Here is a 16,834-nt window from a genome sequence, read left to right on the forward strand (position 1 = left end):
ATTATATTCATTTTTTTTTTCTTGAAACCTCGATTTGCTTCATCTTCTTAGAATTTAACTCTGTCCATTTCTCTGGGTGCTCCCCTGACATCATCAGTCACACACACACCTTCCTCTCACACACACAGCAGCACAGTATTTCCTGTTTCTTTTTCCTGTTTCTACAAATTAATCAAACACTTGTTTTTTCATATTTACAGTCTACAAACCCTCTTTTAGTTTTACTAAGTCTTGGTCTAAAAACAATACACCCTCTTCTCACACACACACTTTTAAATATACTAAGTTTTTGCATTTGTCAGTTCTTGTCACATCATTCACACAATACTTTCATAATCATCTCACACACACTGCCTTTTCTCTCAAACTTCTCCCTTTTTCACTCACTCAGACAAATCATGCAGAGACATTCAAATCAAATACTGACAGCATTCACATGGTTAAAATCACTCAAAATACGCTTTCATACGAGTATCTTGGACATGCCTTCCATAATCAGAAAGAGCAAGTCAAAAAGAAAAAAGGAAAAACTGAAACCTCTCATCGTCTCACACACAGCTTCTCACCACACACACATAACTGAAAAATAAAACACACCAGCCTTTATGGCTCAAAATATATACATCTATCAAAATTCAGTCACTTACTATACATGCACTACAGCAACTCAAAACTTTATTTATAACCCTCTAATAAACATAAATGGCGTCTTAAACACACGCATTCAACACTGTTTGCAGCAGTACTTGTGAAACCAACTGTGGTTTAAGCAGTTCACAGCTTCTTAATTTGCATTTTATTGCCTTCTAGGACATTCTAGTCTCTAATTCCTCTGTTTACATGTTATCTCCCGTTTGACACACACAAACACCACCAACACACACTCCCCCTAAAAACCCACAAAAAACTATCCCTAAAAACACACACAAAAACCCTTAAGAAGCTTCATTCATTTATTTATTATTATTTTAAACCCTTAAGATGTTGTACTGTGTTTCCTCTGTGCCCGCTGCAACCTATATTAACATAAAGCCAAAATGTAAACAAATCTGTCAAATCTAACTACTTATATGTCATCGGACTAAAGGAAAAACCACTTACAATCTTCTAAAGTTCTCCTTTGCCCAACAAACATCAAACGACTTACACCTATATTTATCACTCAAAGTCAACAATGCATTAGGAACCCCTAATGTAACTGTGTATATTATCTCAAACTGAAACGAAACCCATCTAAAAATCCTAAAACATCTTACTTGAACACACCAAAAGAGACATCACTTACAGACATCTCTATTACTGAAATTATTTCAAAGTCAATTTCAGTTTTCAGACCCCAAATAACGGTCCTAAGTATCAACATTTTATGTATCCTATCTCAAAACCCAGCAAACAGTCATACAGTCATGGCAAGAAATAAAACTTTACTTACAATATTGTAATAAACAAAACAGGCGTTCAGCAATGTGTAACCGTCTCTATCTAAACTTCCTAAAACTCTAGAGACCTTGCAGCTGCCTTATTTGCATTTTCACACACACACACACAGTCTAAAAATAATACCAGCCTGACTCACAGACTCCGACAAGTCTCTTAATATATTTACACAAACGTCTTTATAATTACAACTGCAGTATTATCAGGCCTATTAAAACCTAGACAATTTAGACAATTTTAAGTTAACCCTCCAAGGGACAAACTCCAAGTTTTTTATTGTCAATTACCCAGTATCAGGTCCAACCTGTCTCTGGTCTAATCTCTAAACTCCCTAACACAATTTAAAAGCGTCCAACGCCCAAGCTCCAAGCTTTACTACCCAAAAAAGTGCAAACACCGTTCCAAACGGTTAAGTGGTCCAACCACTAGCTATTTTGGACCGTCCCCAGTTGTCCACGATTGCCAATCGAACTATCCCGTCCAACGGAAAATCCTGAGCGTCCCCAAGAAATGTGGAGCGTCACCTCCGAACAATGCACTTCTTAACAGTCCAACTGCCGTTCTACAGAAATTTGTAATACTTTGAAACAACAATCAACACCTCAGAAGAAGTGTATGACCGACGCAGGTCCAACCTTATAACCAATTGGGAGTGTAACCCCCAAAACGCCCAATTACCTATTATTCTAAATTCTCTTTAGCAGTCCAACTGCTTTTCCTTTAATCAGTACTGTTACTTAATATTCCATTATCATTACTTCAACCGGTAAACCTCATGAAAACTTCACCAAAATCAAAACAGACATTTATCAGTAATTTCAGTGATTGGACTTTAATTTCTCATGTCCAATCTGGCACATTTTGGAAATAATTCAACAGGTAGTGCCTTACCTTTGAATAAGCCGGCTTATGTCCACTCACTTCGACCACTGACTCGTGTCTGCTCGTTCGATCACCTCGGACCCTCTCGGTCTCAATCTCCAAGTATCTCTCTCCCCCTCAACCACCGGCCAATGCACCAAATGTTAAGGGTCCGAAATTGAGGACGAGAGTAAAACAATGATAGTCCAGAAAAGGCCGTTCAAACAATTGATTTTAATGAATACACGCAGCGTGGGGAGATGTAAACTGGAAACCATCAGTTGTAAATCCCCAACCAAAAATACACTTCAGATTGCTTTTATAACATCAGGGTATTATGACGCCCCCTCATGCGTCTACAAGCACATAATTTGCATGTACAGAACATTATTTGGCTCTTCTACAGACACTGATCAATCTTAAGAGATAACTGCAGAGACAGGAGTTCCCCTTTCTGGCATCCATCCAAATATGGTGGTGAGGTCCCCATGGACTTGTCTCCTCTCTCTCGTCACCTGTTGCTAGGCAGACTCAAATGCAACAAGAAGCTGAATACATTCAGGCCTTCACTCAGCCACTATTTTACTGTAACAAAATACTCAGCATATAAGCTTTTAAGATTATAGATTTAACTCAACGATTTAAAGTGGTTATAACTGCACCTATAATAAACATGTTAATATTTGATTATGATAACCCCTGTAATACAAATTATAACATAATGCCAGCAACTTCAATAAATGTTTTGATGAATGATAATTAATACAATGTTAAGGATGGTGGTTATATACAGTTCAGCAGTAAACTAATTTCTTTAAATATTACACGGGCTAACAGGGCTAACAGCTGACAAGCTGCCAGCTAACAAGCAAACAGCTGACCGAGGGAATAGCTGACTGAACCTGCTTACTGGTGGAATCGGATACATGGGGTCTAAGAGAATTTCGAACGCTAGGATAAACTATGTTATCATCGTATGTTATCATCGTTGGGCTCCATAGTAAACCGCAGTCATATGCTTGGGCGGTGACCGCTGACAGCAATGAGGAACCTGGGGAGCTGGACGTTAGCTCCACAGAACAGCAAGTGGTTGCTTTCCTGCAGTGCACAGGGATTAACTTGGACTGTAACCACGTCGAAGCATGCCACCATCTTCCCAGGAGAAACAACAACAAATCCACTATTATACTGAGGTTTTTTAATCGAAAACACAAGAACACACTACTGAAACATAGAAGAAAATGTAAAGGATTTAACGTCTTTATCAACGAATATAAACAAACACAATACTGAAATAGCCAAAAAAGTGCAATACCTTCAGAAGCTATGAAAATATTACTTTTTTTTAAGTACTTGGATGACAAACTGAACAATATTCATTAAACTAAATGGCTGACCAGGGAATACACTGAAATGTGGAACAGATCCAAGCAACAACTTCTTCTCATCTATCAATAACAACTGCTTCTACTATACAAATCAGATCATCATCAGATCTCAGATCTTAATCTTAATTAGTCTTTACCAGTTTTCAAAGCCGTTTTAGTGTCATTGCCTTATTGGAAAGTGGATCAATATGGAAAAAGAGACTTTGAACTGAAGGGTTATGAATTCACATATATAACTTGGTGAAATGAAGGTGGAGGAGGAGTTCCCTTGTATGTAGACAAAGCCTCGAAATTTAATGTGGCAGGTAAGATGACGATGGTGATTGATAATGTATTGGAATGTATAACAGTTGAAATTTTAAAGAAAAAAGTTAAAATGTAATCATTAGCTGTATATATAGAGCTCCAGGTAGTAGTATTGAGACATTTAACCCTTTAAGACCGGTCAGGTCTCCCTGTTGGAGCTCAGTCTGGGGGGAGTTATTTTTTCTCCTTATCTTTCCACATGTTGTGCTTTTCCATGTTATACCCCTCTGACCTGTCTTCCCCATGTGATATTTGTGTAATGTATGTATGGTCAGATGGGTAAGACGGCGCTGGCACGGCTGGCAGCCTTAACCCAATTTCCCTCGGGATGAATAAATAAGGATCAATCAATCAATCAATCAATCAATTTAAGGAGCTTTGTAACTTCAAAGCTGTGATGGTGCGTACTACCAGAAAAGGCTTTTGTGTTTCTGTGCATGGAGTGAAGCTGTGGAACAGTTTGAATATGGAGTTGAAGCCAAACGTAAAGCACTTAAAAACATATGATAAATGATGAAATTCAGTTAATTTCTCTTTTTAGGAAATTTTATAATGTCATTTATATATTATATCAGAAAACTGTTGATTATTATTACTACAGATTATATCATTAAGGAAGCTGACTAGATATTGACAGATAGCTTGTGGTAAAGGTTTGGGATTAAATAAGTGTGTACATCTTCCAACTCCATTTTGATATGTAACTGAATCAGAATAGTTTAAGCAATATTGAAATGTTAGCTGTATTTTGTATTGCATTTTTCGCTTCTTTTCTTTGCTAAATGTGGTTTCCATGTTAATAGATTAACAAACAAACAAACAAAAGTAATGATAACTGCATTTGCTCACCATTTACGCACCACTTATATCTTTAAGTTTAATAGATCAGTCACTTTAAAATAAGGCTAAGATATGAGAAACAAGTGGAGGATGTAAAAAGTAATAAATGAGAAAAGTGAACAAACTGAAGGAGAATTTTAAAACTAATCCCAATGATAGGTGAAAGATGCAGAGACATGTGAGGAAGTGACAGACAAAAGTAGCCTTTAGCAGCCAAATGACAAAACTCCAAAATCAATAGACAAAAGTCATGCTGATCACAAGCACAATTAAATTGCTTGTGCATAATTAAACAACCTGCACTTGAAGACCTCAGCAATGCAGCATATTTTCACATTGTCTAGTTCCTCTCTGTCTCAAATCTTGCTCTCACAAGTTAGCTGATTCTTGACTATTTGGAGGACGGAGGTAAAAGAAGAGGGTTCCTTATATGATTGGTCAGTTTGATGGACAGTTCAAGTAACTGAGTTAAACTAATTTAGTCCATCAGCAGGCCAGTTCTTTTTTAGACTATTTCTGTTTACAATTTGGAAAACCAAGCTGCTGAATTAAAATCAGGAGCTAATGTTTTCTGTGTAACAATTGAAACACTAACAACTGTGACTGGATTATTCTAATTCTGAAGTAATCTTTAAACAGATGTATTCAACGGCAAGTCCTGAAGTTTTAGTGGTTAATGTAGGAGATCTCTAAGAGTAACTTCTACTGGAACAAGTTGTATATATCTCAGTATGTTGGTTGTTTTCAGATTAATGTTTTGGGTTATGGATTACATCCCAAAAGGTTAATTCTGTTCATCTGGATATAGAGTTTTCAGTGGGAGAAATGTTTCATCACTCATCCAAGGCACTTCTTCAGTCTCAGCTAAGTGCAGCTTTCTCCAACCTTTGTAGGCTTTGTTATCCTACCCTGGAAAACCACCAAGTCATTGGTTCAGGTATGTGAATGACATGTGGGTGAAAATCAAATCACAGGACGTACAACAATCCACGGACCACTTTAACTCGGTGGACCAACACATCAAATTCACCAGAGAGGATATGAAAAGTGTCTGATGTGCACTGGAAACCTACTCATATGAATCAGTATTTCAGGTTTGACTCTCATCATCCACTGGAGCATAAACTGGGTGTCATCAGGACGCTACAACATAGAGCAAACACCATCCCCACAGACACAGCGACCAGGGAAGCAGAAGAACATCACATCAAGAAGGTCCTGAGTAAATGTGGTAAAGTCCAAGACTTTTGTAAATGTAAAAGAAATCTCCAGCTGATCCAGGAGAGAAGGACAATTAAGCGAAAACCCTTAGTGATCCCGTACATGTCAGGAGTATTGAAACAGTTAAGAAGCATTTTTTTTCTAAACACAACGTCTCGGTGGCTTTTAAACCTCAAAACACACTGTGCCAAAAATTGGTCCACCCCAAGGATCGGGTCCCCCAACCCAATCAGAGTAATATAGTGTACAATGTTAATTGCCAAGAGGATTGCCATGATCTATACATCAGGGAAACCAAACAACCTCTGGCGAAGCGGATGGCACAACACAGAAGAGCTTACTCGTCAGGCCAGGACTCTGTCCACTGGCCTGTAGGTCTAAATAGACTGCACTCTTTCAATGATGAGGATGTACACATCCTGGACAGGGAGGAACGCTGGTTTGAGCGCAAAGTCAAGGAGGCCATTTACGTGAAAAGGGAAAGACCATCTCTGAATCAAGGAGGGGGCCTAAGGGTACATCTGTCACCATCTTACAATCCAGAAATGGGCAGGGGTACCGGTCCAGACTTATTTAGGCTGTCGGTCTGCATCCCTACCACCATTTATTCAGAGCTCTGAAGTCTGAATGGCCATGAGTACCATTCACAGAGAGTTGGGGAATGGCTGCAATCACAGGAAGATTCTGACAAAGGAAGCAGCCAGCGCTGATAACCAGCTGGAACTAGACTTGATTGTTTCAGTTTCTGTTCACATCTCTCTCCTTGGGTTTTTAACACAAGGCTCAGAGCTATTTTGTCACCCAGCCCTTTCTGTTGGGATGTAATGAGTTTGCTTACCTCAACCTCCATAGTTTGGCACTCCTTCTCTGCTGATTTTAATGCTCCAGGGGAAGCCAGGCAAATAGCTTTCTTAAGCTGTTCAAGCTGATCCTTCAGAGGTTTGTAACCCCTTTTTCCACTAGATGTCGCACTCGAGCTGTCAGCCATTCTCTGAAACACTGACTTACCTCCTCAAGTGACGTTTCTCGACTCCTCCTCTTGGGTCACCCTGAGACGCTTCCCTTTCAGTTTCAGAATCAGTCTCACCGCTCTTGCAGTCACTGCCTCCTCTTCCCCTGCTCAGTGACACACACACAGTTAACCCAGCACTTCAGAAGCTGTCCGCGGTCCCGATGCTCACATTCAGTCACAATCGTTCGCACCCAAATATAAATAAGTGAAACCAGCAGCCCTCATCCCTAACCCGCTCAAACCTCAAGATACTTACCTCTAACTAACCCTTTAAACGGCGCTGCGTATCCTTCATGCACGTTTCAGCCACACACCACGCTTTTAGGAGAGAGAGGTAAACGTCAAACCCGCTCTCCCAGAACCTCGAGCACTGATTAACCCCATTATGGTTCAACAGTGGACAACAACAGTGGACAAACAACACTCCGCTCAATCTCCTCAATTCAAAATACACAATCAACCGTCTCGAAATTACTTGTCACTACAAAACACCCTAAAAATAACTCAACCTATCCCGCGATAGTAAATAGAAAACCAATAATTCACACTATGCCATGTCAAAAGTGGCCCCGTTTTGTACGGCGTTCCAGAGAGAGAACAGAAAATGGGCTGCCTCTGAAGGCTCCCAATCCTGGGCGCTTTCGTTCTCACCGAGTTCGACCAAGCCCTGAAATAAAAGAAAACAACGGGCCAAAAAGGTGTCTAATTCGGACTCCTCTACTTCTACACACACTGAGAAATCATAAAGTGTCTCCTCTGTCTCCCCGTGACAAACACAATTCACCTCCAAAAGATCCCCTACATGGGAAACTTCAATCCGGCAGGACGCTGAAATAAGCATACTTTGCATCTGGCCTGAATTTTATCACCCTTGTCAAATAAAACTTTTCTTTACAGTCTGTGTTTAACTCCAAATGAAGTTCAACTTTTAACAGGGCTTGTGGTGAACTGCCCCTAACAAGTCCACTTTATTGCATGCTCATTGACTTACTCCTATCAAAGCTATTTAACAAGTTCATTTTTATACATACTTATTAATTTGTCACGCTTATCAGTGGCTCATAGTTGCTTAAAGCCTATGTCTGAACTTGACCACAGAGGCAGAGCATCATTCAATCCTCAGGGATGACAACCCCACTTTCTCTGCATCAAGACAGCTCATATCTTTTAACAGTCTCTACTGATAGTCTCATATCATCTGTTCTAATCAATAAGCATACAGTATAATTACACTATAGACTACAGCTCAAAACTCTGAGGTGAATTAGAAATGTCTTGCTTTCTTAAGAGGCTCAAATTTGCAATCAGATGGAATCACAGCAATCAATTAAAAAATGAGTAATCATACAACCTCAGCAAAAGCTCAAAAAAATAAGTTAATTCATCAGAAATAGACAGGAAAAGAAACTCAAACTTCTATAACAGTACTTCTGCATGATGTGAATTGAAAGCACTTTCAAACTTTAAAACATCCTCTCTTGCGTCACGCCTTTATTTCTTATTCAAAACCTTCAAAACCACCTTAAATCCTCTGACCAAAACGCTGGCCTTAGACACAAACAGTTTCTATATTTTACTTCCAAACGCAGTCACCAATCATATATTCACAACCATCAATCAAAACTCTATTTACAGTCTTATTATGAGCAAAACCAGCATCTTAATCACAGAGATTTAACAACATTTGCAAACAATAGTTCTAAAGCTCGATAACACGCTAAACCGAAAGCAACAATCCTCTCATGCGCTCCACAGCAGCTGCCTCATTTGCATGTACACACACTGTCTAAAAATAGCCTGCAGCGCTGCAGCGCGCTGTCAGAGTGGCAGACTGGCTACACACAAAAATCTTCTTACATTATATTACATAGATGTCTGATAATTACAACCACCAATATCAGGCCTGACATTTTAACATCTACACAATTTCGACAAATTTACTATAACCCTTAAAACGGACAGACCCCAGGTTTTTTGCGATCAATTCACCAGTATCAGACTCTAACTGTTTCTGGTCTAATCTCTAACATCCCTAAGTTAATGTAAAAGTCTCCAAGACCCGAGGACGCACCTCTGCTACCCAAAAAAGCACAAACGACCGTTCCAAACGGTAAAGAGACTCAAACTCTTAGCTTATTCCAGGCTGCCCTGTAATCTGCAGTTAAGCCAAACTGTACTATTCCTATTCGCCGATAGGTCAATGTCATGCGTCCATAGACAAGGAGGGAGCGTAACCTCTGGGCTCTGCGCTTCTTAGCTGCCGCACTGCCGTTCTTAAAAATGTATGATACTTTTAAACAACAATCAACACCTCAGAAAAAGTGTATGACCGGAGCAGGTACAACCTTTTAGCCAATCGGGACTCAAACCCACAAAATGACCAATTCCCTATTTCCTACGTGAGCCTCGAACTCACTTTCACTGTTTTCCTTTTCCTTTCTTTATTCGCTTTACTCAGTACTTCGGACTCGAACCCACTTACAAACTTCCATTATCATTATTTCAACTGACAAACCTCATGAGAATTTCACCAAAATCAAAACAGACATTTACCAGTAATTTCAGTGAGTAGACTTTTACAGTTTTTTCTGATTGCTTAAGCACATTTTTTGTAACTATTGGCTATTTTTGCAAAACTCTACACACAAATAAGAAAACCTGTCACCCAATTATCAAAACATTGTAGTTCTCTTGCAAAAGCGAACACAGCTAGATTAACTCTTCACACCTTCGTAAAAATGGTGTTTTCGTATCAAACAGTACACACAAGCCATCATCTACTAAGCACACAATGCGCCAACTACACACTGATGGTATGAATACAAAACACATCTGACTTTTGCTTTCTCTGTGCACAAGGTAGGCCATGTCAGATTGAGCTCATACTTTTGTCATAGATCCATAAGCATAGAGGGATCCAAACTTCTGGTACTGGTGTTTATTCACACACATCAAAACAAACACAAGTGTTTATTTCCAAGTATAGGACTATTTGCAATCACCATATTGACTATATGGGTTTCTTGGTCGGCAGTGAACATGCTTCCTCTGCCCCAGCATCTGGTCGTCTAGCAATTCTGTAAAGTAACAATTTCAGTATTTTTACATCTATGGTATTTTTGTGTTTCTCATTAGCATATGGCAGTGCTACAAGTCTTAGTGCAAAGTGACTGTACTAACCGATTCTGATTTCAAAATGTCCTTATGATGCTTGCTACAGTGTAGCAGCTCGAGTTAGGCTGAACCCGTTGGCCAGCTTCCCTCAGGGTCACTCCATGGTTGATTACATGGTCCACTATTGTAGCTCTGATGTCATCAGCAATTCTATTTCTTATTCTTCTTACCCTTCCTCTCCCCCCTCCTCGTCCTCCTTCCCCCCCTCCTCATCCTCCTCTTGCTCCTCCTTGTCCTTGTTGTCCTCTTCGTCCTACTTCTTCACCTCCACGTCCTGTTCCTCGGCCTCCTCTACTTCTCACTCTTCCTGCTCCCTCCACTGTACTCCACACACAGAGCTTACCTGTATTATAGTGCTTAGGCTGATTGCAAAGTGAACTAATTATCTAAAAAAGTTTTCACATGTGAAAGTGTGCCAGACAGTTGGCAAAATAGTGTAAATAATTGGCCATAAATGTGTATAGTTTTGCTAGGAGTGTGTTGAAAATTTGGTAATTGAGTGTAAGCAGTGAATTGTGCCTACAGTTTTGCAAAGTGTGTGTTACAAAATGGCAAACTGAGTGCAAAGCAGTGTTTGTGCTTTTAGTTTTGCAAACTCAGTGAGTGGTTTTGCTATAAGTATTAATAGTTTTAGAAATTGTGCTATAAGAATCACAGTTAGGGTTTAAGCATTCAGAAAAAACTGTAATTTTCACTGTCCAATTTGGCACACTTTGGAGATAATTCAACAGGTAGTGCCCTACCTTTTTTGATGCGCCGGCATACGCCCACTCACTTCGACCACTGACGCGTGCCTGCCCGTCTGACCACCTCGGACCCCGGATTTCTCCGTCCAGGCCTCCAACTCACTCCCTCCTCAAATAAGCGGACGAGCCCCCAAAATGTTACGGATTCAAAATATTCGAGGAGGGATACAGTAGGAAATCCAAATAACAACACTGGTCCGGCCAGGTTAAGTCAAACGATGATTTTAATGAACACACGTGTGGGAGATGTAGACTGCAAAACATCAGCTGTAGATCTCTCCAACAATACACAAAACAGTTATTTTATATCATCAGGGAAATTTATAACGCCCCTTCATGCGTTAAGCAGATACAATACATACGTCAAATCAAAAACACAATGACTTTTAACACAGTTTGAAAAGAACATCGCCTCGTCTCCATCCCAGGTGTCTTCCTGGCGCTCGTGCTGCCCGTGCTTATCTTCTGGAACATCAGGCACAGTTCTGCAACAAACTGTTCTTTTGCAGGCACCATTTTGCAGTCACAAGCAAAATATGATTAAACTTTCACCTATAAATGAGTCTATCTATTGTGTGTGTGTGTGTGTGGGTGTGTGTGTATGTGTCAACCTGAGATGCACTCATTTTCACCTCTCACGTCTCCAGCTAAGACTTGCAACCTTTCCACCAGACAGAAGGCCAGCACGTACACAACTGAAACACATTAGCATATGGCAGTGCTACAAGTCTTAGTGCAAAGTGCAAAGTGACTGTACTAACCGTATATATATATATATATATATATATATATGTGTGTGTGTGTGTGTGTGTGTGTGTGTGTGTGTGCGTGCGTGTGTAATATATTGAATAAATGTTTTAATCAAATGATACTACTTAAAACTTAATAAAAGAATATAAACAAATAAAAGATAATAAAGAATAACCTGATATAAGTGTTTTGTAAGCGTGTATGCAATTCCTTCCACAGCTCTCGTCAACCTTACAATAGATTGGCCAGACATATCGCTGGCCAAAGCTCTTGACCTTCAATTAATGGACTGAGCCACAACTCTTTTATAGGCACAGAATGCAATGTGTATAAAATGATTATAGTCGTTCCCATAACAAGAGTTCAAAGATTGCCAGTATGTTTGCTCATCTCAATATAGTCTGAAAGCTATAAGCTGTATTTGTTAATACAATATGGATGCTGCAGGTTATATAATGACAAAGGCATTTTATTCCATCGCACAAATCACAAACATACAAACATCACATGGAAAGAACTGGGTAAAGGAGATTATCTGGAGCACATGTCAGTAGAAGCATGGTTAGGTAGGGAGTACGGGTGGAGCCGAACCTGAATGCGGTACTTGGAAAGGCACAAATAAAGTGTTTTTTACGAATACTTATTTCAAACAAATAATTTTAAAAATATTTGTATTCGAGAACAAGAAAAACTTTATATCAAAAAGCTCATAAGTTTCCTTATGAGACCACAGTGCATGCCCGGATGAGTAAGTGACATGTAAAAGGTGACTGACACAGGCTGCTCCACACAGCAACAGAGATGGCTCGGCTGAGCGATAAAATAGATTTTTTTGTACCTTAACTGGATTCCGTAAGCAGTTTATAACTTTCGCGAAGATCTGGAGATTCATCAATTACGCTGCATTATTGAAGTCTGAAGTCGGGTGCTCTCATGTTTGCTCTGTTTACGTAGCTCTGTTTGCCCGGTAATTTAGACAACAGGCTGTTGACAGAGTAACTTTAAAGTTTTGTTTTAAAAGGTTAAAACAATGCTTGTGTAGTTGTGTCGAATTGTATGCACTTGTGGGAGTTATATGGTACATTTAAGTTACTCTGTCTTTTGCAGACAGAAAGATATAGGCTATAGCCTAGTTAACCTTAGCATAGCTTCCCGTTGTCCGGTCACTCAATAACTTAGCTGAAACTCCCCACATGGATTTGTTCAACCAAATGGAAAAGAGTGTTGCTGCTGCTGAGCCACCTCTTGGTCCTCCACCAGCCAAAAAAAACTTGATCAAGTTCTGTGTGGAAGCATTTTACAGTCAGTGCGACATCTGTCAACATCTGTTATGCATAATCACATGCTGTTGGGTCTGTGTTTCCACAAGCCCCGCTGGTTTTAGAGACTTATTCGTCATGAAGAAGAAAAGACAGTCAGCGATCGATTGATTTACTTGCAAGGGAGGCGTCGTTGGTGTCTACCACGAAAATGACCCCAAATCCGGCCTCCTCCCGCTGCCTTTTATTGAGAAACAGTTCACACAAAACACATCACAGCAAAGCAACGGCCACATGGTTCTAAGACAAGGCATTGTATGAATATGTGTGAACTTCTGTATGTATGTAAGAATGTGTGTGTGTGTGTGTGTGTGTGTGTGTGTGTGTGTGTGTGTGTGTGTGTGTGTGTGTGTGTGTGTGTGTGTGTGACCTCCTGCTGGGCAGGAAGCTTACATCAGACTTTCACAAGGCTGTGTCTGTAATAAAAGACTACAGCCCCTCACCCAGAGCCTCGAGAATCTGGGGGGAACCACAGAAGAATCCTTTCATCACAGAGTTAAAACAATGTAGAGATGGTAAGCATAGAAATGACAACATTTAACAATTTACTCTAACACATGCACTTAAAGCATCTTATTCCTGGTACTGTCTGCTAACCCCCCCACCAGCACCAATTCATCATCACAGCCATGTTCTGCCCCTGCAAGTCAGTTTTGCTGTCTGTTCAGCGTTCACCAACAAGGACGGGTGGTGGAGGGGTTCATAATGTTCACAATGGTATTTTATTAGTTGTTGGTTTAACCATGGATGAGGTAATGGCTGTTATGTTATTTTCTTTTCAATGGCGTTCCTTGGTACATGTTAATTGCTGGATTTATGGAAAACCATCAACTAATATTGCATGTCCATAATTATTATAATCGATATAATTAAAGAATACTTACACTATAACATTAATTAAAAGTGTAATGCATAAATTTGATTTTTACGCCTATTTTGAATTTTACTGGAATACAAATACAAATACAGATAACGACTGCTTTGCACATCTCTAGTAGGGAGACTGTCACTTTAAAAAAAAAGTTAAATCCTTGAATACAAGTTCACTGTTTGGAAACATGAAATGCCTCTAGAGTAAGAAAATAATGTTGTGTGGAAACTTCAGATAGTTCCTGAAGTGCTTATTGGAGTGCTTGTGAACATAGAGAGACAGAGCTGTGTTTTTAGGTAGTCAATGTGTTTTTACTAGTCAATAAATATATTGATGTACAATAGCTTTTATACCAATGTGTAAATAGTGAAATCTTTCTATATATAAATTAAATATTCAAGGATCACTCTTTCCTGCCTTATTGACATATTTAACTTTGTATTACCACAGTCAGACATGGTGCTGTTGTTGACTTGATTATTTTTAGCATTGTATGCTAACTAACAGCAGTCACAGTTAACCTTCCAGTGGCGTTCAGTCGTGTTTTGTGTAACAGAGTCAGAAATTTCTCTGTGTGCATGTGGTGAAATCTGCTGTTAAATCAGAACATGAAAAGGTTTCAGGTGGCATTAAAACACTCGAAAACAACACTGCATTTACTCAGAGGTCGAAAGTCATTTACGGTAACCACACTGACACCAAGAGGAGAAAAAAAGCTGCCCGCAAAAGGCAGGGAGGTGTCCTTTTCAGCTAAACAGAAGAGAAATATAAAGATAATGAAGGTCACAGTTTGAATCAGTCATATTTCATTTAATACAGTGGTGTATTGACAGAAACAGGATCAGTCCAAATCATCAGCGGTTTGAACAATGTATGGATTGAAATGTATCTGTGAAAATGTTGGACTGTTCCTTTATCAGTGTGTAACAGTGTGTGTATGAGAGCCATGTAATGTCCATGTGTGCATGCTGACTGCTCTGACCCCTCCTCCTTTCAGGGTGGAGCCTGCTGGAGTCCGATGGTTGAGACCAGTTCTGAGGAAGTGTAAGTGTGTTTTTAATGGGATTCATGAAAACAAAGCAGCACACATTCAACCATCTTCATCATGTCAGGAGTCATCATCAAAGTGTCAATCAATGAACAGATGATGGATCAATAACTGCAGCTGGATTGTGTTTGTTCTCTCCATCAGATTCCTGTCAACTCACAATCGACACAAACACAGTGAACACAAAGCTCCAACTCTCTGACAACAACAGGAAGGTGACACGTGTGAAAGAGGTTCAGTCATATCCTGATCATCCAGACAGATTTGATGTTTATCATCAGCTGCTGTGTAGAAATGGTCTGACTGGTCGCTGTTACTGGGAGGTCGAGTGGAGAGGAGAAGTTTTTATATCAGTGAGTTACAGAAGAATCAGAAGGAAAGGAGAGAATTATGACTGTTTGTTTGGACGAAATGATCACTCCTGGAGTCTTTATGGTAATGATGATGGTCCTGTTTGTGTTTATCACAATAACATCCCAAAATCCATCTCCTCCTCCTCCTCTTCCTCTGTCTCTAACAGAGCAGCAGTGTATGTGGACTGTCCTGCTGGCACTCTGTCCTTCTACAGAGTCTCCTCTGACACTCTGATCCACCTCCACACCTTCAACACCACATTCACTCAAACTCTTTATCCTGGATTCAATGTCTTGGCTGGTTCCTCAGTGTCCCTGTGCTGAGTGTAAAGAGTGTCTCCTGTTAGAGAAACACTCTGACTGTTGAACAGATAGTTCAGTCTGTACATGTCTGTCTCTTTCACTCACAAACACGTTTTCACATTCATGGATTCAATCAGTTGATGTTTGAAACTCTTCTAAATGATTCCTTGTAAACTTCTTCCTCTTCAGTCCGTTAAAGATGGAAGCTCCCATTATTCCAGGATCAACATGTTGTTTTTCTGTCTTTTTCCACTCAAAGCTTCACAGTGAATATCAGTATGTTGTGTTTCTCTGAAGCTCAGTTCATAACCAGCTCCTCTGCATTTTCAACAAGTCTGAGCCAGGGTTTTAATAGTTTTGCAATTTTCATTAGTTTTTATTTTTATTTCGTTTTGACTTCAGATTTTCAATTTTATATTAGTTTTAATTAGTTTTTACCAATTGTTTGCTAGTTTAGTTTAGTTTTTATTTTTTTGAAAATCCTTAGTTTCAGTTTAGTTTTGATTAGTTTCAGTTATAGTTTTAGTTGTGTTTGCAATAAAGTCTAACAAAATCCCAGTTTCATCATATCAGTCATTCTCTTCTGCTTATCCTTGGGTATGTTGTTATTCCAGCTACCATACCCTGCACCCTGGACAGGTCGCCTGTCTGTCGCAGGGCTAACACGCAGAGACAGACAACTCACATTCCCACCTATGGGTTCTTTAAATAAATAAATAAAGGCAGATGAACAACCGTTGATACCAGGCAACTATAAAATGTATATCTTGGCCCCAATGAGACTATTAACTCTTGCAGCACCGGCTGTTAAGGCAATTGACTCACACAGTTATGTAGATATCCCAGTCCTGTTGTCTCGGGATGCATCACGCTGCCTTGCCTGGTGTTAGCTTCTGTTTCTGGGGATGAGGGTTGGGCGTGCTCCCTTACCTTCTCCAGGTAAGCTAGGTTAGCCTTCTTGTGTGAGCTTTTCGAGTGCACTTTAAGGTTTGTGGGATTTTTTTCCCTTTAGAAATGTCCCTCATAATTTGTCTCGTTCCACTACAAGACACTTGCTTTATCCAAAACACAGTCATATTCAAAGTAATCCCAAATTGGACTCGTGGACGGAGCGGCAACACAGACGACCCGACTGAGGTACTTGCCACCTGCAGGCATAATAAGGCACAGCAAGAACATAACCTGGAAAATACACTTCATTCTCA

At 39.8% G+C, this 16,834-nt stretch overlaps 1 protein-coding gene across 1 annotated transcript in view; it reads left to right on the forward strand.

The window, feature by feature from the left end:
* The window catches only part of LOC120435165 (protein NLRC3-like), a 137,380-nt gene extending 121,730 nt beyond the window's left edge, over positions 1-15,650 (forward strand). The window contains exons 7-8 of the mRNA XM_039604196.1: positions 14,923-14,969; positions 15,118-15,650. Coding sequence (XP_039460130.1) covers positions 14,923-14,969; positions 15,118-15,650 — 580 coding nt within the window. The remainder of the gene's footprint in view (positions 1-14,922; positions 14,970-15,117) is intronic.
* The last annotated feature ends 1,184 nt before the right edge of the window (positions 15,651-16,834 follow it).

This window comes from Oreochromis aureus, linkage group 3 (assembly GCF_013358895.1).
Source record: "Oreochromis aureus strain Israel breed Guangdong linkage group 3, ZZ_aureus, whole genome shotgun sequence".
Lineage (NCBI taxonomy): Eukaryota > Metazoa > Chordata > Actinopteri > Cichliformes > Cichlidae > Oreochromis > Oreochromis aureus.